Consider the following 25,588-nt stretch of genomic DNA (forward strand, 5'->3'; position numbering starts at 1 on the left):
TCTATCTATCTATCTATCTATCTATCTATCTATCTATCTATCTATCTATCTATCTATCTATCTATCTATCTATCTATCTATCTATCTATCTATCTATCTATCTATCTATCTATCTATCTATCTATCTATCTATCTATCTATCTATCTTTCTATCCTACCTACCTACATACCTACCTACCAACCTACCAACCTACCTACATTAAAACCTGCCTATCTAAAGTGAGCAACGAGCAACAACAAAAAATGGTACTGTTCCTGAACAAAAATATTTAAATACACTGTCACTATGGCAACAGGGCCAACTACAGACAATTTGCACTCAATTTGCATTATTGATGGTATTTTTAAAACATATCTATCTACTATACCTACATACCTACCTACCTTTTTTCCCATCCAAAATAAATTTGTTTTTACACCATCGTCCCCATTTCAAAAAACCCAAACAATGGATAATACGTGTCACAACCACAATTTTTTATATTTGGTAAACATTTCCTGTAACTCAATGCCTGTTTTCGCTATTTTCCTATTTTCCTTTCGCTTATCAATAACTTTTGTGGGAGCCATTACTATCAGCTGAAGCAATAGAAAACATTAAATCACTATTTGTTATAGACGCATGTTGTTGAACTGATAATCGCTCTCAAATCATGCTAACTGACAGGGCAAGGGTAGCCAAGATGGCAGCTTGACCGCCGTTGTACAAATTTTGTCTATTCGTTCGAATATTGAAGTAAAAATTACTCAAATACCGTTTTTTTTACAAGTACTGAGGTATCACTGCATGCTGTCTCGATCACCAGCTGTCCGCTGGCTGGCCTTTTGCTCCGTAACCGACTGTTCCCGATTCCGAAATGTGCAGTATGATAGGCCACGTTCCTTGACGAAGCTCCCGCACACATTGAAACTTTCCGTGCCGGTGTTTGATGCCTCTTAAAAAATGGCCCCGTGCTCTATTTCAGGGTACAGTTGTTAAGGGGGCGCTAGCTCCAATAATTTCATGATGTACTGCCAAAGATAACAGCATGGAAGTGTTGACTCAATGCCTTTTGAACCTGCCAGAACCCCGCTTGGATTTCACGGCTGGGGGTCGACCCCAGGGTGGTGTAGGCGAAAGCAAAAACAGGATAATGGAAAAGTTTTGGGCGTCGTCTGAACCATTGGTGTATTGGTAAACGTTCATGGCTGGAAATCCGAACAATGCTGGGCTGTCAATGCTTCGGAACTCGATGTTACATTCGACGTGGAAATATTTCACGGTTGCCATCACCCTGGTGCATTTGTCCGTGAAGACAGATGGGTAGAGAAGGGGAAGATTTGGGCCATTGCCAGCGGGAATCAAAGCCCGAGGATCGCAAGTAAAAGGTTGTGGGCTTTGCAGCTAGTAAAATGAAATGCCAAAGCTTTAGAGTCTTACCAAGATAGTGCGAGTCGACATTCTGCAAGCGCGCGATCATGCGTCGCCGAGCTCTGTCTCACACTCGCCCTCTGACCGGCTTTGCCAAGCTGCTTCGAGCCAATTTTGCCCTGGAAACCGGACGGCCAGTTTACCAGTTTTGGGTAAAGAACGGCAACAAAATGAGCAATTGTTACATATGAATAGAACTGGAGCTCTCGTTTGTCACATTTAATTTGGACTACAACACACCGCCATGCACAACATCTGCGAAGTTGCCGGCCACCCGTTTTATAGCACGCACTCTGTCTGCTCTAGGATTGCTGCAATTATCGCCCAGGGATAATGGATTGCAGCCACAACAGTGCAGTCTATTTTAGGTGAGCCACAATGGCAAGCTTCAGCAGCCTGTATCCAAAAACAAACCACTCTACTGGCCCCTGCTCTAACCAATATACGACTGGCGATAATGTATTGTGGCCACAACAGTGCAGTTCATTTTAGGCAAGCCTCAAGGGCAAGCTTTTGTAGCCAGAATCAAAAAACAATGCTCTCTGCTCTAAGCAATATTCAACTGAGGATAATGGATAGCAGCCAAAACAGTGCAGTTCATTTTAGGTGAGCCACAATGGCAAGCTTCAGCAGCCCAAATCCAAAAACATGCACTCTATTGGCCCCTGCGCTAACCAATATTCGACCGGAGATAATGGATTGCGGCCACAACAATGCAATTCATTTTAGGCAAGCCTCAAGGGCAAACTTCTGCAGCCCAAATCGAAAAACAATGCTCTTTGCTCTAAGTAATATTCGACTGAGGATAATGGATAGCAGCCAAAACAGTGCAGTTCATTTTAGGTGAGCCACAATGGCAAGCTTCAACAGCCTGAATCAAAAAAAACAATGCACTCTACTGGTCCCTGCTCTAAGCAATATTTGACTGGGGATAATGGATTGCGGCCACAACAGTGCAGTACATTTTAGGCAAGCCTGAAGGGCAAGCTTCTGCAGCCCGAATTGAAAAACAATGCACTCTGCTCTAAGCAATATTCGACTGAGAATAATGGATAGCAGACAAAACAGTGCAGTTCATTTTAGGTGAGCCACAATGGCAATCTTCAACAGCCTGAATCAAAAAACACTGCACTTTACTGGCCCCTGCTCTAAGCAATATTCGACTGGGGATAATGAATTGCGGCCGCAACAGTGCAGTTCATTTTAGCCAAGCCTCAAGGGCAAGCTTCTGTAGCCCGAATTAAAAAACAATTCTCTGCTCAAAGCAATATTCGATTGAGGATAATGGATAGGAGCCAAAACAGTGCAGTTCATTTTAGGTGACCAAAATCCATACATGTTGCCGGATTGAAAGCAAAGGCTTGTTTTGCAGGCATTTTCACAACATAATGGCACATTTTGTTGGGTAGAGGAATTTTGTGCAGTATTTGTGTTCTGATGTGTGTTTCAATTACGACTGGAGGTTGAGAATCCCAATTATTTGGAAATAAATGGTTTGATAAATGTCAGCGTTCATATTAGTGGTCTCGGCTTTGACACGGCTACAGTAACTAAGGTAGCCGTTCACCTCACTCAGCCCCACGGTGTTAGCTTCAAGTTCCGATTTTTCATTCGAACACCGCAGCTAGCTCCCGGCCAGTTCTCGAAGGTGTTTCGGACTGGATTTCTCTTACTCAGATCAATTCCTTACAGAGAGGACAGGTAGCCAACATTTGTTCCAATGTATCGCCGTTCTACTACTGAGATACCATTGTCCTGTAAGGCTCGCCTTCGAAGTTCGCCTGAACCACAGCCCGTTTATTTTTATTATAAATGCTCACTTTTTCAGAAATATGAACCAGGAGACAGAATATTCTCTTTGAACTTTTACTGGATGCCATGACGATTAAATAAATAGCTGTGGAACCTTTTTCAGCTTGACCCACAAGAAGTCTGTCTTATCTAAGATAGCGCCTCGTCTCATACTGTCTTGGCCGCCCACCCATGCAGAGGGGCAGGGGGGAAGGCCTTTTCCATGTGTCTATCTGAGACTCAATGGTCGTAACTGGTTCAAACTGAATAATGTGTGCAAGAGTGTTTTTAGATATAAGATGCTAAAGTAAGGACGGTCACAGCAACCTAGTGGGTCAGCTCAGGTCTTCCATCTAATATCTGAGAGGTATAATCTAAAAGTATGTTGAAAGAGGTTTTGATTTTGAGCAATCCCCATACCTGTCAACCTTTACGTTTTTGCCGTACAAAGTACGTTTATTATGCATTTTAAGACGTGTACGACGTACAATAAAATCTGTACGGGAAAAATGCAAATGTGTCAATCATGGGTACCATCTGTACATATAACTATCACGAAACGGCAAATCAATCAAGTCAAACGAGCTCGAGTTGTGTAGTGAAAAGAAGTCCGTCTCTTTTTAGAGAACCGGCTTTTTCGGCTCAACTCAATAAAACTCTCAAACGGCTCACTTGCTTTGATGTATTTTATTATGAGTTATTATGTTATAAAAAGAAGTTAAGAAAAAAAGGAAGTATAAAAGGAGAAAATGAAAAAAGACAGGTTTGTGATAATCCATTTAATCGGTATATTACCAACAATAATTTAATGCAGAAAATGAATTCATAATTTGAATAAGAAAATGTATTATTCTACTTAATTATATTTGCATGTATTTTTTTTCCTTCTACAGTGAACGTCCAAGCTACTTCATTTTTTTATAATAAACCTCATTAATGTCGAGCAACTCAGTATTTTACAACAAAATGTTAACTAACAATATATATGATATAACGAAACACATGTACAATATAACATGTTAAACCACATAAATAAACACATTTGAAAAAAAAAAATATATGGTGTAAGATTATTTTGTATTTTGTAAAGGGAAATACAACATTTTGTAAGGGCATGGAGCCCTGGAGCTTGAAATAAATTAGAAGAAGAAAAGGCTAACACACTTGTTAGCAGGGTTGGGTAGGGTTACTTTAACTTGATTACTTTCAATTACTTTTGGATTACTCCCATACCAAATATGCTAATAAAAGACAAAAGAAACTAAATATGAATACAATGATGACTCACAACACGTGGTAAGCTTTCTCTCCTGGCTTTGATCTCTTTGATCTCCGGCAAAACGAACATAAAATGTGACAGAAACAAAATGAAAATAAATCCAAACAGCTTGCCAACATCATTTTTGCCGTTCCATGTATTCCGTTACTCCCCAAGCCTGCACACAATTTAGTAATTGTATTCATATTTAGCTTATTTTGTCTTTTATTAGCATATTTGGTATTGGAGTAATCCAAAAGTAATTGAAAGTAATCCAGTTAAAGTAACCCTACCCAACCCTGCTTGTTAGCTTAAACAGGCACTTGCACACTCCTATTGTTCCTGCACCCTGCAGAGCGCTTTGATTTTGCAAATTTATGCTGACATTTGAGAACACGCCACCCACACCAGTTCAGCGCTCCAGCAAAGGGGCGTAGAAATGACTGGCGTCGCCACGTAGCACCACCCCTTCCTCATAACGCACCTTATCGCGTCCAACGCTTGGACCGGCACAAGCGCCGGCATCCTCCCGCTGCGCTGTTTAGCTCCCCGCCTCCGTTGCCTCCCATGGCGATAGTTCGCAAACAAAGCGGCTCGGTGAGCCGGCCTTTTTGAAGTAAACCACGATAGCCGTCACTCCCTCTCTTTGTATTTCTGTTTTTCTCTGTTTCTCTACCTATCTTCCGAGCTATCTCTTTCTCTCCCTGTTTCTCTATTTTTGTCTCTCTCATTCTCCTTTTCTCCCTCTTTCTCTTGCTCTCTGTCTACCTTTCGTTATATTTATTTCTCTCTCTTTATATTTCTTTTTCTTTCACTCTTTTGCTCTTTCTTTCCCTCTTTCTTTTGGTCTTTCTTTTGCGATTCCTTTCCATCTTTCTTGTTCTCTCTATTTCTTTCTCTTGCTCTCTTCCTGTTTCTTTGTCTCTCTGTTCACTCTCTCCGTTGTCTCTTTTGCTCTGTCTCTCTCTGTTTTTTTTTTACTATCTCTCCCTCTCTTTAGATCAGGGGTGTCGAACTCAATTTACCTCGGGGGCCACAGGATAGAACAAACATTCTCTCGGGGGCCGGACTAGTAGATTAGAAAGAAAGAAAGAAAGAAATAAGACAAAGCGAAGGAGAGAAAAAGAGGGTGGGACAAAGAAAGAGAGAAAGGGAGAGAGAGAGAGAAAGAGAGAAAAAAGAGAGAGAGAGAGAACGTGAAACGTGAGAAACAAGAGATAAAGACAAATAATGAGAGAGCGGGAAAGAAAGAGAGAGAAAGAAAGATATCCAACGAGAAATAGAAAGAGAGAAGGAGAGGAAAAAAGGAGATCATGGGAGAAGGAGAGAATGCGAAAGCAAGAGAGAGCGAAAGAGACAAGAGAGAGAGAGAAGGAAAAATGTAAGAGAGAGCAAAATAAGGTAAAAAGACAAAGAGAGAGAGAAAGAGACAAAGAGAGACACAGAAAGTGAAAGAGAGAGACAGCGAGAGAGACAAAGGGAGGGAAAAAAAGAGTGAGATAGAGAGAGAGAGAGAGTGAGAGAAATACAAGTCCACCGTCTTTGTGAGAGGCACCTGGCTTTGGCAACATCAAGTGGACATATTTCAACCTGCTCGTTTTCCTCTTGCGCTTCTCTGAGCGTTGTCTCGCGGGCCGGATTCAATCCCTTAGTGGGCCTGATCTGGCCCCCGGGCCACATGTTTGACACCCTGCTTTAGATGTTTAATTTCCCTACTCTTTGCGTGTGTCTATCTCTATTTCTTCCTTTACCCCTCTCTCACCCAATCTTTGTTTGTATCTCAATTTTATCTCTCTTTTTCCTGATCTCTCTGTCTTTCTTTATCTTTTTGGCCTCTTTCTTTCTCTCTATATATCTCTCTGTTTCTTTATCTTTCTTCGCCTCTTTCTCTCTCTCCCTCCCTCTCTCTTTATTTATCTTTTGTTGGCTTCCTTCTTTCTTTCTCTCTCTCTCTTACTCTCTCTCTCTCTCTCTCTCTCTCTATTTTTCTCTCTCTCTCTCTTTATATATATATATATATATATATATATATATATATATATATATATATATATATATATATATATATATATATATTTTTTATTTTTTTATTTTTTTTTGGGCTTCTTTCTTTCTTCCTCTCTCTCATTCTTTATCTTTCTTGGCTTCTTACTATCTCTCCCCCTCTCTCTCTCAATCTTTATCTTTCTTGGCTTCTTAATTTATCTCTCTCTCTCCTTATCTTTTTTGGCTTCTTTCTTTCTTTCTTTCTTTCTTTCTTTCTCTCTCTCTCTCTCTTTATCTTTTTGGCTTTTTTCTTTCTCTTTCTCTCTCTTTATCGTTTTAAATTCTTACTTTCGCTCTCGCTTTCTCTGTCTCTCTCTCTCTTTCTCTTTCTTTATGTATATCACTCTCTCTTTCTCTCCCTTTCTCTCTATATGGGTTTTCTCTTTCCATCTTTCTCTCACATTCCCTTACCCTCTCTCTCCTTATTACTCTCTCGAGGGTGCTCATTTCAATATGAGTGGCGTCCTGCCTGTGTTGTTCGCTTAGTAAAAACGGTATGAATGTTTGATTTCGGTAATGGTTAAATGTATATGGAAACAGTAAAAGCTATCACATTATAGTAGCCTAATACATTTAAAAAAAACAATAATTGATTCTATTGTTAAAGGTAAAATATCATTAAAACAAAAACAAAAATCTGATGGGGGTCAAAAACTCTTCTCAGTGAGCCGAGCCGAAAGAGCCGGTTCTCTAAAAAGAGCCAGGCGGAGGATTTGTTTCCTCTGGAAAGGTAGGACGGCTGGATTTGAAACAATAGTCCCTTCAGGGAGCATCCTAGTGGTCTGTCCCTATCTCTACCAGGCACTCGCCAACCCCCTCCGCCATTGATTGCGGCACGGTTTGGGGAGCCTCCCCCCGACCGGCTGCCGGCTGATTTTAAAGCCCCCCGGTGTTGGAACTGACACTAGTGTCTACAGGTGTGTAATTGAAACGTAGCACGAGCGCATCCGATAGCCGTCTTCTGGAGCCGGCGTGCATCAGGCGGTTATTTTTAGCCAATGGGGTAATCTCGGCTAAGAGCCTTTTCAGGCCTGTTTCATGTTAACCTGGCCAAAACGCTAAGCCAATAATCCAACCCCACACGCCCAGACTCACACTGACACACACACCACCATGTTGCCTTGATGCTACATCGTAAACATGTTTTGTATCATTTAATATTCTTTATATATGTATATGGTAATTGAAATGTAAAGCATTGGCCTAGTTTGTTGCATGTATTGTGCTTTTTTTCACTCCACAGATATTTCCAGCCGCTCACATAGGCTCAATGACTCATTTGGCAATCGGGATTTTCTGGGGGGAGGGGAACCATGAGACCATGTTTACACTTTTGAGAAAGTAATGGGAGCATTTAAAGGAAAAGGCGGAAAAAAGGATGCATTGTGTACAATATGGTCAGGGTTGGGTAGGGTTACTTTAACTGGATTACTTTCAATTACTTTTGGATTACTCCAATACCAAATATGCTAATAAAAGACAAAAGAAACTAAATATCAATAAAATGACTAAATTTTGTGCGGGCTTGGGGATTAACGGAATACATGGAACGGCAAAAATGATTTTGGCAAGCTGTTTGGATTTATTTTCATTTCGTTTCTGTCGCATTTTATGTTAGTTTTGCCGGAGAGCAAATAGATCAAAGCCAGGAGAGAAAGCTTACCACATGTTGTGAGTCATAATTGTATTCATATTTAGTTTATTTTGTCTTGTATTAGCATATTTGGTATTGGAGTAATCCAAAAGTAATTGAAAGTAATCAAGTTAAAGTAACCCTACCCAACCCTGAATATGGTTATACTTCAGTGCTTTGATTTGTTCTAATCCTTTTGGCGTATTATTTAGTGCCTCCAACTTTACTAAAAAACACTTAAAATTTTGTAATTAAGCAAAAATAAATTAACAGTCATACAGACGTACATTGGCGGATGCGTGGTTAGCGTGTCTGCAGCACAGTTCTGAGGTCATGGGATTGAATCCGGCTACCAGCCTTCCTGTGCAGAGTTTGCATGTTCTCCCCGTTTCCTCCGGGTACTCCGGTTTCCTCCCACATTCCAAAAAAATGCATGTCAAGTTATTTGGCTGGTCCAAATCATCCCCGTAAATGAGCGAGTGGGATATAAGTCTCTGTGTGCCCTGCGACTGGCTGGCAACCAGTTCAAGGTGTCCCCTGCCCACTGCCCGAAGACAGCTGAGATGGCCTCCAACCTCCCCGTGGCCCTAATATGGATAAGCGGTGCAGATGATGGATAGATAGACGTGTATTTTTAAAAATACTCATAGGTCAAGGAATTTGCAGTTACTTTACATAACACGAGCCTAATTAGAGGGAGCTGGCATAATTTTTGTTGTTCTGGGTATCCAAAACCTGGCAAAAGGCATAAAAATGAAAAGAAAAATGATGTTTTTTTTTTTTACGGTTGCATGACACAGTACAAGGACCTCCAGTGGTCAAAAAAGAAACACTTTCCCCTTCACGAGAATCTATAAGAGGACAGCAGTTGGCCGCGACAATGTTTTTGGCTCTGCTGCAGCATCAAACTGGGCAGAGAGCAGTTGCTGATTTTCTGGGGGTTCTGATGACTCTCTGTAAGTGTTTCTATTAGCAAAAGTCTGTCCTTATTACATGTAGCTCTTCAGAATGATTTCACTTTAGCTAAGAGTCACCCAGAACCAGCACTTTTTAAACTTCCTAACACAACATAGTGTTCTACGTAATATTTTTAACAGAGGACACCACCTTCACGCTTGCACAGTTACGCTCCATGTGACCTTCCGGGCCCAGTCGAGCCCATCGATAGTATTTTGTGGCGGTTACGGCGTCCTCGGAAGGACGTCGATGTGCTGCATCAAACAAATTGCGCAAAGGCGTTGTCACAATCGGCGGCCGGCAATATCGCAGATGTATGGTAATTGAAACAGCGCAATCTTTTGGGGTGGAAACGCAGTCAATTTGACGAGGCGGCGAAAGAAGGTCACTGTATTCAATTTGCGGCGTGACAGGGAAACACCTGAAAGCACACGATCTTATCGAGGCCTCACAGGCGCCGCCACTTTACCCGACGGCTCAAAGCTATTTGCTGATTACCAAATAAACGTATTATCTTTTACCTTGACTTCTCTCTAGGAAGCAGGTAGAGGCGGAGCCTCTTATCCCGGTGGTGACTTTGCAAAGCCGCAATCTCAGCTGTCTCCGCCCTCTTGTACCACCCACCCCTCCCCGACTCGCACCCGGTCCCCGTGATCGTGGCATACTTTCAAGTGCCATATGGGCTCGTCAAAGGGATGCGACTTCACAAAGCGTTTGCTTTACAAGTAAAGAGAACAAAGCTGCTACAAGGTTCATCTTTGTCGAACATCAATGCCACACATATGGACGCCGGCGTTCTGGGAGTGGGTTTGATGGGACTCTGACACAACAAACTCAAACAACCTGACTCTGTTCGGTTGGTGGGACTATTTGAATTTGAGGTGGAGGTGTTTGAATCTTGCTGCTACCTTCCTCCATGGAATATCAGTGATTTAATGAGGCTTTGAATGGGTTTTACACAGGAACCGTCAAAAATAAGTTTGGGAGTATATTTACCTTGTTTTTTGACACTGCAATCGCTACCATGGTGGCTTCAGTCCATTGCTGGTGTAGAATATTTAGCAATCCATTATCCCCGATAATATTGCTGCGAGAGGGGGCATGCAAACGTATTTCTGCTAGGTCGAAAAAAGGGAACTGCACTCAGGCGACCAGGATCCATCATCATCTGATTAGCTGCACCGCTCATCCTCAGTAGGGTCGCGGGGGTGCTGGAGCCCATCCCAGCAATCATCGGGCAGTGGGCAGGGGACACCCTGAACTGGTTGCCAGCCAATCGCAGGGCACACAGGGACAATTTGGACCAGCCAATCCACCTGAAATGCATGTCTTTGGAATGTGGGAGAAAACCGGAGTGCCCGGAGGAAACCCACGCAAGCACGGGGAGAACATACAAACTCCGCACAGTAAGTCCGTTAGCTGGATTTGAACCCACACAGGAGGTTCCTAAGACCTTAGAACTGTGCCACACACGCGCTAACCTTTGCGCCGCCGTGCTGCCAGCTACCAGGATCCATTAACCCCAATTTCATATATCCTCGAGTGGGGACCGGCACAAGGCACTTTTGTTGGGAGGTGTGCCGTTCTAGACCACCTAAAATGAAATGCATGTTTGTGGTCGTGATCCATTATCTCCGGTGGACTAATCTGTGTGCCGGCAGAGTGCCTTTGTTTTTCAGTCCGGGACACTGATGCGTTCCATTATGCCCCCCCCTAAAACAAACTGCACTATTTTAGCTGTGATCCATTAATCCTCGACGAATGTCAAGTCAAGTTAAGTCATTTTTATTTGTATAACCCTTAATCACAAAGAGTCTCAAAGGGCTGCACAGGTTATTGCACAGACTATTATTTCAGACTATTATTACACCATCCCCTGATCTGAAACCAACATGAAGGCAAGAAAAAACTCAAAAACCTCAACATGAGGCAAATGAAGAAACCTTGAGAAGGGACCGCACATGTGGTATCCCACATGTTGTTGAAAGAAGAGGCTAAGAGAGAATACATTTGTGTTATGTGTGCCAGCTCTTTGTTTGGCCATGATCAACGATTGCAGTCACGCCCTTAGCACTGTCACATGAAACGATTGGATTGAGAGTAACTTCTGATGATTACAAGAGCCAGTCGGACGCTATTTATTAAAGGGAACCATAGAGGCAAGCCGGTCGGAAGTTTAACATTAAGTTTTATTGGTTGGGTTTCGTCAGCCGCATAAGGAGCCAATTTTTACGTTTGACTGCACACAGGTTGTAATCGCCCTCTTTACGTTTCAGCGAGTGTGCGAAATGAGCACAGGTCTTTAGCGGGACACTCCGATTCATCTCACACCATGCCCTCACCCTTTCCTGCCACCTTCATCCCGGCCATATGCCCATCCAGCCCCAGCGGACTCACCTTGATTCAGTCCTCCCGTAGTTCTGGCCGAGAGACGTTATTTGTTTGGCTTACCCCAAAGTTGAAAGCCGACACGATTCGTCTGAAATCTGATGAAACGTGACCATCCGGGAAATATTTAGATGAGGCGACGCAATTAAACTGTCACGGCGCAAAGCAAGATAAATGAAACTTTAACGGCGGATGACCCACTTAATCGCAGATGTTTTGTTTCGGCGAAACCTCATCTTTTGCTTTCTTTTGAACATGGAAGTCTCGCTGACAAAAATGTCTTTCGATGTATTGTCTTTTTTGCCAGCCTTTGTAATACCCAGGAAGCAATGAATACATTTAATTGGAACATTTGCGCCTGCATTTGGAAGCAAATGTTTGTTTAAAACAGTTCCTTTCACCTTTTTTCCCCTTCTGTTATCAGGCTAGTGAATGGTATCTCCTGGAACACAATGCCCCCGGTCTGGAACTCAATAAAATAGTTAATGGCAAGGACAATCTCAAAGACAGCCTCACCTGATAACAAAAGGACCTCACCTAATAATGAACAAGCGGCATTCTTTGCAAAGGAGGCGGGAGGGGCAAGCTCTGCCAAGCACTTGCCAGCATGTTTTATGGCTAATTGAAGCATTTGGAATAAAACAGCTACAGAACGGCACCCTTTAGAATTGCAACGGGGTTAATATATTGTGATCTCACAATTAGCCCGGGATTGTTAAGATCTCTTTAATTCGGCGAGGTCCATTAAGCGGGATGGGTGAGGAAGAGCCTTCACCGGGACGCTTACCCCCCCTCCGTTCTTTGTTCCCTCGGCCCCGGACGCACTCCGAGGCTCAGCGGTAATCAATATAAGTGGACTACAACCAGGTTAGCCTGCCAGCCGCCTCATTGGCTACACAGGGACCTTTCAGATGATATTTGTGGTGGTTGTCACCCTTGTGCTTGACTTTGACACAGTGGGTTCATCTTGGAATGGGTACCGCCACATTGGCGGGACCTTGCCTGGCAATTGTCTGAATTTTAGTTGGTGATAATGGCAGGTGGCTGGTTGTATTAGTTCCGGACATAGGTTTAATTTGTTATCTATCTATCTACCTTGGTCATATCCCTCAAGAGGGGTGACCTACAGCAAGACACACACATACAATAACAAAAAAAATAAAAGGGAAATAAATAGCATAAAAAACACACAAAAAGTTTTGGACCATGGCCAACCCAATTGCCCAAACACCCAAACAAGTTAGGCACCTCGGCACCCAAGTTGGTCATACTTTCGTACCTCCAGATGAAATGGGACACCAGAAAGCGGCCATGTCACTCGGGTCAGGGTGACACAACACACTAGCACTCGTCTTGGGATCAAGGGATCCCAGTTCGAATCCCGGCTCGTCCGTGTTACATGTCGAAGTGTCCTTGGGTAAGACACTGAACCCCTGATACCCCCAATATGCAGGTTAGCGCCTTACATGGATGCAAGGCCGCTATTGGGAAATGTGGAGCACATTGTAAAGCGCTTTGGGAAGTCATTGACTTGAAAAGCTCTATATAAATGCAGATCATTCAACGGCAGGGCCCGACAGCTTTCACTGGTTTACCCCTGCCGCATCATTCGGGTGCCCAGCCCATCCTTAAGAACCCGTCCACAATCCCACTATCCTTTCACAACACCTCCCCACTCCTTTCTATCACCAACAAAGGTTTAATTTGTGATTATATAATACGTGATGAATTTGGATTTTTTTTTAAATCACTGCCTTCATCTCCTGGCTTGCATCATCATTGCAGCCTTGGTCAAGCTCCTTATGTTGCGCATGCAAGTTCTTAGACCAATAATCGAATAAACTCATCTTGTTTTATCTTTCTTGGTGTTGGAGTTGGTGATTGGACTGTACTTAAAACAGACCTTTTATTACTTTCACTGTTTTCATATTACACTAAAAAAAGGATAACAAAGGTGGAGCATGGAGTTACTCTCCACCCCACCCCTATTTGCTCCATTCCTTCTATCTAACGTGTTGTTCCCCGAACATCTTTGCTAAAAGTAAGATTAAAGCAGATAGGTGAAAAACAAATAAGGGCTCCTTGAAATCAGTTTGGCATTCTTAACACATACTTAATGAAGAAAATATACGACTTAAGCCTATTAAGGACACTTCAAACGAAACACACAACCTTTTACCCATTAATAGTTGACACTTGTAATAAGGAGAGAAGACACAGGGAAGAACAGTCATGCCTGTTTTAAAAGTCCGCCCTGAGCCCTTTATTTTCAGTCAGAATTTCCTAGGTTTCATAAAGGAGACACCCTTTAAAGTGTGAGGAAATCAAGGAACTCGGTCAGACACCTAGCACAATCATGGGTAGGGATTGATACAGAAAACAACCTTTATGCTAGTAACAGTTTTCTATGTGTTAATCGTTTAATTTCCTGTGAGTCAGCATTTGGAATAAAACAAAATAGAATCGAATTGGATATAATTGTCTTAATTTGCATTGTTAACAACATCATGAACAGTGTAACCAAGGAGATTGAGCCCGGCACTCCAGGTAACACGTGTAACGAAAGACTTAAAAGAGAAAAATAAGATAAAAAATGAATTTCAAGATAAATTGACAAATCTTTTCAAAAGATTGATTAAGTTGGAAGAGCATCAAAAACAGATCCCTCAAACTAGAAGGGATGAATAAAATATGAATACAAATTTTCCAAAAGATTTTTCACAGTTTATCATGCTAGTCAATGGATGGACCTAGAGAAAAAACTGTCTCTGAGCATATCGGTCCTTGTTTTAAGGGACCTGTAGCGTCTGCCAGTTCAAAGAGGTGGTGGAAGGAGTCCTTTATAATATTGTTGGCAATGTCCTCCAGACTGGGCAAATGGCAGCCTCTGATTTTCCGGGGTGTGTTGATGACTTATTGTATTTCTTTTTTCTGTTTGCAGCAGTGTTCCCTGCACATAGTAATGCCATATGCCAGAATATGTCGATTCATGTTTTTTTTAAACCAACTTAGAGGATTTTCTTTGTTGGTTTCATGGCAACCCCATTTCTTTATTGCAATAATAAGTGGAATAACGATTCCATTAATTGCATAAACATAAACATGATCATGTCAACAGTATGCAAAACTGGCACACATTAATTATTACTAAGATTTTTGTTCTTTTAATGCTAAATTTTTTGTATTTTATAGTCCTATCAATAATTATAATTGCTTTGCCTTTTTTTTTCTGAAATGTTTTCATGTAATTTGAATGTATTATTGTACTTATCTGTATTCTGTACAAATAAGACCATTTATAATCCCTCACGTAATTTCGGACACCCCCTATCGTCTGCAGGTAATCACGTTCGAAAGCTGGGGGAGGGAAAAAGGGTTGCACACCGTTCCAGCGCGGTGGATTTAAAGCTCCTTACAAGTAATTAAACAGCATGACACCTCATACAGAGCAATTTCCTGCAAGGCGTTTTGCTTGCCAGTGTTGCATGGCCCCGGCCTACGTCGCGTTATCTCGGTGAAATATGTCCCCTTCATAATTTTCTAATGATGGCGCTCGTGTTTTTAGGGAGACAAACAACTCACTAAGCATCCGGTTGACATTTGCCCCGCTATTAGTGAGCTAAGTGAACATCTAAGACGTCTGTATGGTCTTAAAATGAGCAGGGGTTGTTAGATGGTTGAATAGGTGTCACAGAAAATAGCAAGTGAACTTTAGTCAAATGAAAAAGTTCGCAAATGTATTTTCTTGCGAAAAGACCGCACAAGTGGTTGCACTGGGTTGTAGAAAGCTCTTTGATATTGTTGTGATGGTGCGTTGGAAGATTTCCTCTCACTTGATCTCTCATCCTTCCGTTCTCAGAAATAGTCTACCGAAGATCAACAATCGTAGACACAGCTTTCATTTCTGGCTGGACAAAACAGCACGGCTCTTGACAAAACTGCCGTCTGACGGTCCTGACTTGCAGCAATATAGGATCAGGAATAATGGATCACTGCCACATGAGTGCAGTTGACTTTGTTGGACATAACGGCAAAAAAACAGTCACTAGGCCTGCCAAAAATTGGCTGTGCTGGCCCCTGCTCACTGCAATCTGTGGTTGGGATAAGTCAACACAACCCCAAAATTTTATTTTATTTTAGGTGGTCCAGAAAGGCACGCCTCCCGACAGAAGTGCAGTCTAACGGTACCCACTCGCAGCAATATGGGATTAGGGGTAAGGGATCCCGGCCACATGAGTGCTGTTCACTGTAGACTGCCCTATGAAATTATGTTCTGACGCTCCCCACTCACAATAATATGCAATTAGGGATAATGTATCACGGCCACAGTAGTTTTGTCACTTTTTGGTGGCTAATAAAAGAGCAACCAGATTCGCGCTCCGCAGGCCCCAATTTGCAGCAATTTACAATCCAGCATAATGGATCAGGGTCTATATTTAACTGGCCGTGAAGTACGAAGCAAGACCAGGGCTATAGAATCGGGCCTAGCATCCCTACACCTCCTGTTAGCATCCAGATATTTCGTTTAAGTAATTCTCCACAAGTGTTGACGGCAGACGTTTCTTCATAAAAAAAGCAGAGGAGAGATTAAACTTTCAGGCGTCGCCTTCAAACTCCCCCGTTGCCACGACACACACGCCTGTCTCCCCCGGATACTCGCTACTTGTCAACCTCGGTAATGGCTTCCTCGGCGAAGATATTATTTTGGTCCAGTAAAGCCGCGTGTTTAAAATATGAGTGACAGGCTTGACTCACTTTGCAAAGGGGAGAAGAGAATTTTGTTTGCCAGAATAGAGCTGGCTCCTGGAGAGAAACGGGGGAAGAGTATTAACAATAAAAGTGTGCATGCAACCACCCACCACTCTCACTTTCCTGGGAGGAGGAGATTTACAACTCCCAGACTAAAATGTCCTATTTTTCCTCTCTCTCTGTCTGTCTGTCTTCTGTTTTTTTTCTTTTCTTTTTTTTATTTCTTTTCCCGCCTGCTAAGAAGATAGATGAAGAAAATGAGGCCAACTTGCTGGCAGTGCTTACAGAGACCCTGGATAGCATCCCTGTGGATGAGGACGGTCTGCCTTCGTTTGAGGCTCTGGCAGACGGGGACGTGACCAATGCCAGTGACCAGAGCTGTCCTTCCTCCCCTGAAGGCTCACCTCGCACCCCGGAGCCCGAGGAGCCTTCTCTGGTAAAGCACTCGCCGTTTCTCCCCTGAGATGCGATTATCATAAGTTCCACACTCCAAGGCGTTTGGGATTATAAGGCGCACCCCCGAAAATCATCCTTTGTGATATTTGATACATATAAGGTACATTAAATTAAAGATACAGAAATAGCTGTTGTTGCATAACAAAATAAATACATTTGAATTACAACCATAAGACTCACATGGTCAACTTAAAACTAAAAACAAAACGTAAAATTAATTCCGAAAAAAGTCCCGTTAGGTTGCTAATGACACATTTGTTACCACAAACAAAAATAGTTATTCAAGTTATCACAATGCTTTTATACTTACAGAGAAATGTAGTCCAGAGCAATAACAAAAGAGGATTTCTATTGAGCATGTTAACCACAAGAGGGCAGTTGGAGACCATTCTACAGTACTTGTTTCTCAAAGGCAGAATAGTTAACATATGCGGTATAATTTACCTGTAACGATGCATTTCCAATCGTATCCATCGTATCGTCCAGTATATACAGCGCACCGGATTATAAGGTGCATTTTTCACTGTTTTGACGGTATATGGAAAATATTCTTATTGCATTTTCTGGAATATAAGGCGCAGCCGAAAACACCAAGTTTTCTAGAAATTTTGAAAATGCTTCTTCTAATCATGTGTGCTTTATAGACTTGGAAACATGGTTCATACAATTAGAATTGCATAACTACCACTTGTTAAGTATACAGATACATTCATCACTATAAACAAAAATCTTCATTCTTGTAATCACAATACTTTCGTAGTTACCTGCAATCATTGTTCATACCAGCTCAGTAGCCTAGATGGTAAGGCGCCCGCTTTGAGACTGGGAGGTTCGGGTTCGCGCCCCGGCCGAGTCATTCCTAAGACTTTAAAAGTGGTCGGCGGCGCCCTCTGTTGGCTGCGGCTGCATCGGCTCGCTACAACGGGTCAGGTGCAATCGACATTTCGTTCTGTGTACATTGTTACACAGAATGACAATACAAGGAAATTATTATTATTATTATTAAAGCAACAACAAAAGAGGATTTGCATTAAGCCTGTTAACCACTAGAGGACACTCGAACACTACGCTATATGTTTCTCAAAGACAGGACAGTTACATTATGCAGTACCATATAATTGCAACAATGCATTTCCAATGTTATCCACCGTACTTTCTAGTACATAAAGTTCACCGGATTATTAGGCACACTTTAAAATTTTCTGCCAAATTTGGGTTTTTAGGTGTGCCATATTGTCCTAAAGTACGATATGTAGAAAACATAAATAAAGTAAAGTATATTTGAATTTATTTATTCATAAATGGTTACCATATGTAATAGTATTTCGAACTTGATGCACCGTGTTTTCTGTCTTAATCGTACATCACATTAAAAGGTGTTATTTCAGATTTCTGGCCTATTTGGGGTTTTAAGGTGTGACTTCTGGGAAAAAAATGCAATATGTAGAAATTATCCTGTATTTTCCAAACTATAAAGTGAAATACTTGTCAATGGCAGAGAATTGAATATAGCAAACTGAGTGATTAAGTGTTCTAGTTGAGCAAGATAGGAAGCTATGACCACCTTTCCGGATCAGTTAGCATCTCTAACAGAAACTTATTTTTAAACTAGAAAGTTTTTTTTTTAAATGACTGATAGTTGACTGTTAATTGATTTTTCTGTAAGTGTCCTCAGGCAAAAATAAAAATCGAAATCAAGACCTTAAAAAGTAGTAACTTTCTCTTATTTCAACCTGCCCCTCTCTCCCGCTCGAATGAAACGAGAAAAAAAACTTAAAACTTTATGGCCCTTAAATTCTAATTCCATTTGAGCACCACATTGGGGCCAGCTGTGGCTGGTGACAGAGTGGGCATTGAATGAAAGAAAAGGCAAAGCGAAATTCATCTCCACTGTTCCCGGTGGGCCTCGGCTAATCCCTCCCTCCCCCTTGTGCCAAAGCCGTTCCTTTTGGCGGCCACGCCGGCCTTTTAGCATTGTTCGTTTATTTTTACACACGCATAAGAGAAAGTCTCTCAGCTTCTAAGGCCAAAAATGTTAACTTTTACTTCATTTTATTTTACTCTTGTAACGAGCTTTGGAGTGTGTTTGTTCGAAGGCCTTGGTGAATACCATTTTACACGACCTTATAGCACACCATACTAAAAGCAGGGTCTGAAACTCATGAGAAAAAGTTACCGGAGACCAGGGCAGACAACTCTGAAAAGTTGCCTGCCCAGCCATAAAGTTGCCTGCCCCATTTTTCACAACTTGAAAGACAATAAGACGACTAATTGCAAAAAAAAAAAAAAACATTGTTGAAACGTATTATGGATTGATAATATGAATATATAACAGAACAACACTTTAAAACTAAGTTTATTATAAATGTAATTATAACATTCATTGCATGTATATGACATCGCTGTATCAGTATGTACCTGTATCTACTCATCTAAATGCAATCGATGTTTGTGAACTCCTCTTTCCACTACGCTTTTAAGGTACGTTTACATTTTGTAGCGTCATCAATTTTGTTAGCTTCTTTTGAATATTTCTTCTGGGGCTGAGGTTTTTGCTTAATTCCTTACCACTTCTCCATTTTTTTTACTACTTTGAAAAATTATATGCAAATGCGCGACGTTATAATGTTCGGTAAAGTCCGGAAGCACGAAGTTATTCAATGCAGGCTTCTGATTGGCTGCCGAGTATGCACATTACCAAACGAACCGAAATTGAAATTCCAAACTTTCCAAACCGAACAAAGATTTTGAAATCGGGATAAAGTAAATGTTTGATTTAAAAAATAAATTATTAAAAAAAATACAAATGAAAGATGTTTTTTTTCTTGAAAAAGTTGGCGGCCACCCGAGCGGAGATGTTTTGTAAGTTGTACGCCCGATGTAAAAGATGCATTCCGGGCAGACATTATTTCAGACACTCATACATGTTAAGTTTCAGAAACGGGAAATCGGGAGATTTTTTTTTCGACGCGATAATTATTATTGTTATTATTATTATTATTATTATTATTTCAAAAGACAACAATAAAATTTGTTTTTCAATCTACTTTATTGTTATTTTATGTTTACATGTGATTATTACAATGCTTAATTATTCCAAATGTTCTGGTGTTCTTTAACATAGTCATATGTAACACTCTTATTCGTCTGCTGCTCTCGAAGGAATGAGATCACATGGTGTTCGAGATTATGATTGCAGAGTCTCGATCAAAGCTTTTTCCGGTGCAGAGCGGCGAAAACGACGATGATAAAGACTATGGATAATTCAGCTACATTTTAATCGGCAAAACTTTGTTCACATAAAAATTTAAAATTAGGGATAATGTATCACAAAAAGACATTTTTAGAAATCGGTAGATGTTGCTCTCAGTTCGGTAGGCGGGAGAATCGTAGCCAAAGCGGTAGTCTCCCGACCAAATCGCAGAGTTTGTCCTATGGACATTGAAAATGAAAATTCTGGATCTAAATAATCAAATGATCAAAATAAAAAATGTCTATTTGCTTCATCCTGTGCAAACCTCACCCTCCTTCTCTTTTCCTTTTGTTCCCCGCCCGGTACTGTCCTGGTCCAGCTGAAGAAGCTCCTTCTGGCTCCGGCAAACTCCCAGCTCAGCTATAATCAATACACAGGTGGCAAGGCACAGAACCATGCAGCCAGCAGCAACCACCGCATCCGACCACCACCTGCTGTTGCCAAGGTAGGCACGCTCCTTTCCACATTAGTCGATCTTCCACGCTCGCAATTTCCTTGTTTTGGTCGCCGCCTTTAGAAGATGTTAGACTAACGCTCTGTTTTCCCGAAGGGGGAGCTTTCCGTAATAAAAACAGGTTGATTGCTGTTAGGCTTTGCAGCTGCAGCTTCTCTCATTAGCTCCGCCACTTATTCGCCTTGATGCGAGGACCCGTCAGAAGAAAAACCTCGACGGGGCTTCACATAGGAAATAATAATTCATATCTGTAACATTTTATGATTAGCTCGAACAGTGATGCCTCGGTGATCGAAGCAATCGGTTTGCAAACTAATCTGAAGTCGCCCTAAAATCCACATTGTTTTTGCTGCAGTGTTCGAATGTAAAATCAAATCTTGAACACCGCCGAATGCTTGGCTCGGTGAGATTAGCCGCTATCATAGCTACTCGGGTAGCATCATTTTGAGAACTCGAACATTTTGCCATTGCTTCATTTATAATAGCCATGGTATAATATGTTTTCCCTTTTAGCATGGTTAAGAACGTTTTGTGTTTTATTTATGCTATTTTTTCCTCTTCAATATTTTTAACAGGCTTTTTTTGGCTTTTAAACATCCAGCTCATGCTATGTTGCTCGCTAACCAGGAGCGAGTTTCTCAAATGGCTTCATTTTGATATACAGTAATGCCTGGGTGCTTGATCAACTCTATTTGAACAAACAACAACATCGAAGTCATAGAAACAGAGTGCTTATCCCCACGTTGTTTTTGTTTCCATTTGTTATTGTAGCATGAACATGGTGAGAATAAAAAAAAGCCTGTTTTATGCAGAAAGATAAAAAAAGAATAAAAAAAGAATTGCCTTTCTTTTCATCGATATCAATGGTGTGAAACATTTTATGCAACAAGATTAGACTGTGCAGTCTAGGATAAATATGTAATAAAGTCTTTACAGATATAAAAGAGAAAGACTGTCAGAATTAATTTGCAAAAATATTCAAAGATAGTGCTCAGAGACTGGCCTCAGTATTAATGCTAGTGCAATGAAAAAGAAGAGTTTATTTGATCTTGTGTAAGAAATGCACTTACTTGCACGCTCATCATTAGGAGCTAGACAGAGGGTTTAACGATGACATAATCCAAGAGATGGCAGCCTTAAGTAATACGTTTCAAATTTTGTATTGCTACATATATGTTTTTGAAACAGACCGAGAACCCTTGGAACGGCAAAGCGAAAGGGGTCTCCAGCCAACAGAACCGACCTCTGAGACGGCCCTGCACTGAGCTGCTCAAGTACTTAACAGCCACAGATGACATCTTGTTGCACACCAAAACCACCGACATCAAGGGAGGCTGGTGCGGCGCCCCAGGGAGGGACAAGAACAGTCTGGCGCTGGGCGCGTCCTCCTCTTCCTCCTCGTCACCGTCCTCCTCATCCACCTCCTCCTTCTCCTCCCTGTCCTCCACTTGCTCCTCATCCACCGCCAAAAAGAAGTCGTCTGTGCCGCCGCCGCCGCAGCAACAGCAGCAGCACGATCACCAGCGAGGTGAGAGCCGGGCTGCCGGCGAACGTAGTGGGGCTGGGAAATGGCAGCGTTTCACTCAGGATCATGATGGGGTTGAGGAGTCGGAGGGACCCTCTGTCTCTGTCAGCCTCGGAAGCTACGACTGCAGCCGCGTTCCCCCTAAAGCTGGCAAGGAAGGACGGCCGCCAGGTGATGCGGGCCACCTGGCCGCCTCTAGGTTTATTAGGTATATGCACTCTTATTCCCTCCCTCCCCGAGAGGCGAGTCACAGCTGTGAGCATTGCCGAGAGGCTGCGGGCTCCGCTCGAAAAAAGTGTAGCGGCCCCCACCGCGCTCGACGTACGCGCATCACAGTGACAATTAGGAAACGGGACGCAAAGCCGGGGCACCCCTTACTTAGCCGGCTGCTTGCCGCCGGACCCCGGCCCCGCCCCGCTCGTTACCGGGGGCACCTCACCGACCCCTGTAAGCTAGACGTAGCCTCGGCACTAGAGCTAGCCGTGGATCGTAACGATGCTGATGATGGTGTCTTTGATGATGACCGTGTGACGGGCACCCCCGCCACCACGGCCCCCCCATTCTTCCCAGATACTAGCATTGCAGAGCTAGACCCCGCCCGCCTTGTACACAGGCAGCCACACAGGCAGGCACTCGGCGAGCACCCAGACGACCGACTGTTGTTAGGTAATCATGACTGCATCCCCCGTCCCGCCCTCCCATCGGCCGCTATCTTTGCTCCCTTTTCTCCTTTTTTAACCACTTCCCCCAGTTTGACACCACCACTAACCGCTACTCTTGATTCGAAGCTAACACTCACCACTGACACCATTTGAGCTCCAATTTGTGAAAATCAGGGGGCTGAAAAAGAGGGCGGGCCTTGCTACCATGCGTCTGGTAATAGATCGTTTTTGAGTAATATCACACGCATCCTCGATAGTAAACAGTCGGCCATATTGGATGGGTCAACCAGATGCGGTTTGATGTTGTCAAGAATCCACTGATTGTGTTGGATGTTCAAATGAAAGCGGAATGTTTAAGGTGTGATTCTTTTGAGACTTTACCATTTACTAGTACTAGTAATATTACCTGGTGAGTGGAGGCGAGAGCATGAGACTCGGCCATGTGTTATAAACCCTAGGTCAAAATAATTCTGTGTCTCCCGGCCAAAATGAGCTGTCCCTGAAATCCTGACCGAAAACAGTGCACCCTAATCCGGTGAGTGAGGGGCAGAGCAAGCCTCTGAATGAAAGCAATGCGAACCCCCTAAAATGGTCTGGGCAGGCTAAAAATGTCTTCCCGATGATAGTGTGCTGTTTGCCGGCTGAAACGAATCCCAGATATCACCTTATTTGAACCCTAACTTTTACACCACACACCTTTCTCTAGCGCATATAGGTTTGTACATCAGTCAACATTTGTTGTCGTAACATAGACCCCGGAGCGTTTAATGACACCCAAACCCGCCATATTTTGAATGTCCATCACAATAATAATGAGGTGAATTTACACCCATCCAGCATGGCCGTCACTACTCGGTTTCCCGGATGTTGTTCACGTGGTTAGGAACCATTTATTGAGACAGTTGAGCTGAGCTTGCGGAGTAACCCTAACGCCGCGTCCCCTGTAGCCGGCCAAAGCCTCGGGCAACTGCACAAGCTTCCTTGACTCTCCTTTCTTTCTTTCTCTTATCTCCCCCCTGCCACCCCTCCTCTGCTGTTGCTGCATGTGATGATGACTTGTCCGTGGAAGGGGCTCACCGCCATTGTGTCTTGTCTGTGGCATCGTCTCTGTATGTCTCGATTCCATTCCGGCGTGTCAGTAAAGAGATTCATGTGCCATCACCTCATCTTGCCTCACACAGTGAAGAGAATAAATTTATAGAATGGGGTCAGCAAAGTGAAAAACAACAACAAAACAACCCGATTAAGAGTTTTCTAACCAGGGATGGGTGTTCTCTTTTTGTAGTGCATTTCTTTTTAGCCAATTTGACATGAAACCATTCGCTGCCACTGACGGCTACAGATGTCAAAGGAGCTCATTCCGAGAGATTTTGACTTCTATAGCCGTCGATGGCAGCGAAAGAGTGAACTGTTGCAGAACGCGGACTTGTTCTCTTCTGCCAACATTGCTGGAACTAAATCAATAATTACCCATGCTCCTTTGTGTTCTACAGCCAAAGCAACCACCTTGCCACTTCCTTTGACCCCAGAGTCTCCAAAGTAAGTTTCAGAATTTTAAACCTTTTTTTGGGCAAAAAAACAAAACAAAATTAGACAAAGAAAAATCAGAGAGACTAAAACTACCAATTGAATCAGAGGCATTACTCTTGTGACTCATTCCCACATCTTTGATCACTTTTTAAACATGAGTATTGGCTGAGGAGTGAGACCTCTTTCTTTTTGTTTTTGTCTTCCAGTGACCACAAGGGATCACCGTTTGAGAGCAAAACCATTGAATGCACATTAAGTGTGGAGATTGCTGGAACCCCAGGTAAGCATCCTACTTGTACTGTGAATCAGTCTTAAAGTTTGTGGCAGCCTTCATGCCACCTGTGTCAATCTAATGGCCTGCGGGTTAAATGTAGCCCATCAACTCATTTTATGGCAGGAGTGAGCAAACTTTTTTACTTGTGGGTTTAAATTCCTCAGAGGGGGCAGGCTAGGAGGAATCTTAATAATTAATTGATTTGATTGATTTGATTTTAACTACATGTCATAAAAGTGTTTTTAAAACAGTAAAAATTGAAGCCAAATGATGTAATATGTTATTCACAAGGGATATTGGTCACAAGAGTAACACCACTTTAGTACTTGCTAAAATGTGACACAGTGACTTCTTTTCATGAACAACTAATTATGAATTATGAGCTTGTTGAATTCCACCAATGGGAAGCAAGTTTGCATGTCATCAAATAATTAGCGCATGTTCAAAACATATTTGCAATTACGTGCATTGTAGATGCTTATTACCAAAATGATCGTTTTGTCACTTCTCCAATCTTGTCTGTACACTGTGCCTGTCTGCTCATTTTTAATTGAATGGTTTAGATGTCAACTTAGAAAAGATTGAAAATCAAACTAAAAAGAGAGTATTTGATATATTTCTTATTAGTCTATTGTTTTGAAATTGGATTGAAATACAATAAAATAGAGTACAAAATATATAGCCAAGTCATGTTTGTATAGCCCTTAATCACAAAGAGTCTCAAAGGGCTGCACAGACCACAAATGATTGCAAACCACAGACTATTATGACACCACCCCCTGATCTAAAACCTACATGAGGGCAAATAATACTATCGTCAACATAAAATATATGTTATTCATATGCTATAGAATAGCAGTGTGTTTTAAGTTTAGATTGAAACATTTCCACTGAGGTTGCAGATTGAATCTCAGGGGGAAGAGCAATCCACAGCACCGGTGCCCGAATGAAGAACGCTCTCAAACCTGTGGATCTCTTCTTGGCTCTTGGGATCATTAGTAGACCAGCATTTTCAGAGCGAAGGCTCCTGACCGGAACATAGGGAGACATTAAATCTGAAAGATATGAGGGAGCAAGTCCATGCATGATTTTGTATATAACCAACAGAACCTTAAAATCACGTCTTAAGCTAACAGGGAGCCAATGCAGGTTAGCTAAAATCGGGGTAAGGTGATCAAACTGTATTGTCTTAGTTAAAAGC

The 25,588-nt window shown here is 42.2% G+C and overlaps 1 protein-coding gene across 4 annotated transcripts in view; it reads left to right on the forward strand.

Moving 5' to 3' along the window:
* ppargc1a (peroxisome proliferator-activated receptor gamma, coactivator 1 alpha) overlaps window positions 1-25,588 on the forward strand; it is a 61,598-nt gene that overhangs the window by 10,569 nt on the left and 25,441 nt on the right. The window contains exons 3-7 of one of the 4 annotated variants that reach the window (XM_088347668.1): window positions 16,475-16,669; window positions 20,262-20,387; window positions 21,585-22,587; window positions 24,077-24,122; window positions 24,320-24,393. In XM_088347668.1, the coding sequence (XP_088203794.1) occupies window positions 16,475-16,669; window positions 20,262-20,387; window positions 21,585-22,587; window positions 24,077-24,122; window positions 24,320-24,393 (1,444 nt within the window). The remainder of the gene's footprint in view (window positions 1-16,474; window positions 16,670-20,261; window positions 20,388-21,584; window positions 22,588-24,076; window positions 24,123-24,319; window positions 24,394-25,588) is intronic. The other 3 variants (XM_088347671.1, XM_088347669.1, XM_088347670.1) reach the window with 3 other exon arrangements.

Source organism: Urocampus carinirostris, chromosome 11 (genome assembly GCF_059441175.1).
Source record: "Urocampus carinirostris isolate Australia breed hairy pipefish chromosome 11, RoL_Ucar_1.0, whole genome shotgun sequence".
Taxonomy (NCBI): domain Eukaryota; kingdom Metazoa; phylum Chordata; class Actinopteri; order Syngnathiformes; family Syngnathidae; genus Urocampus; species Urocampus carinirostris.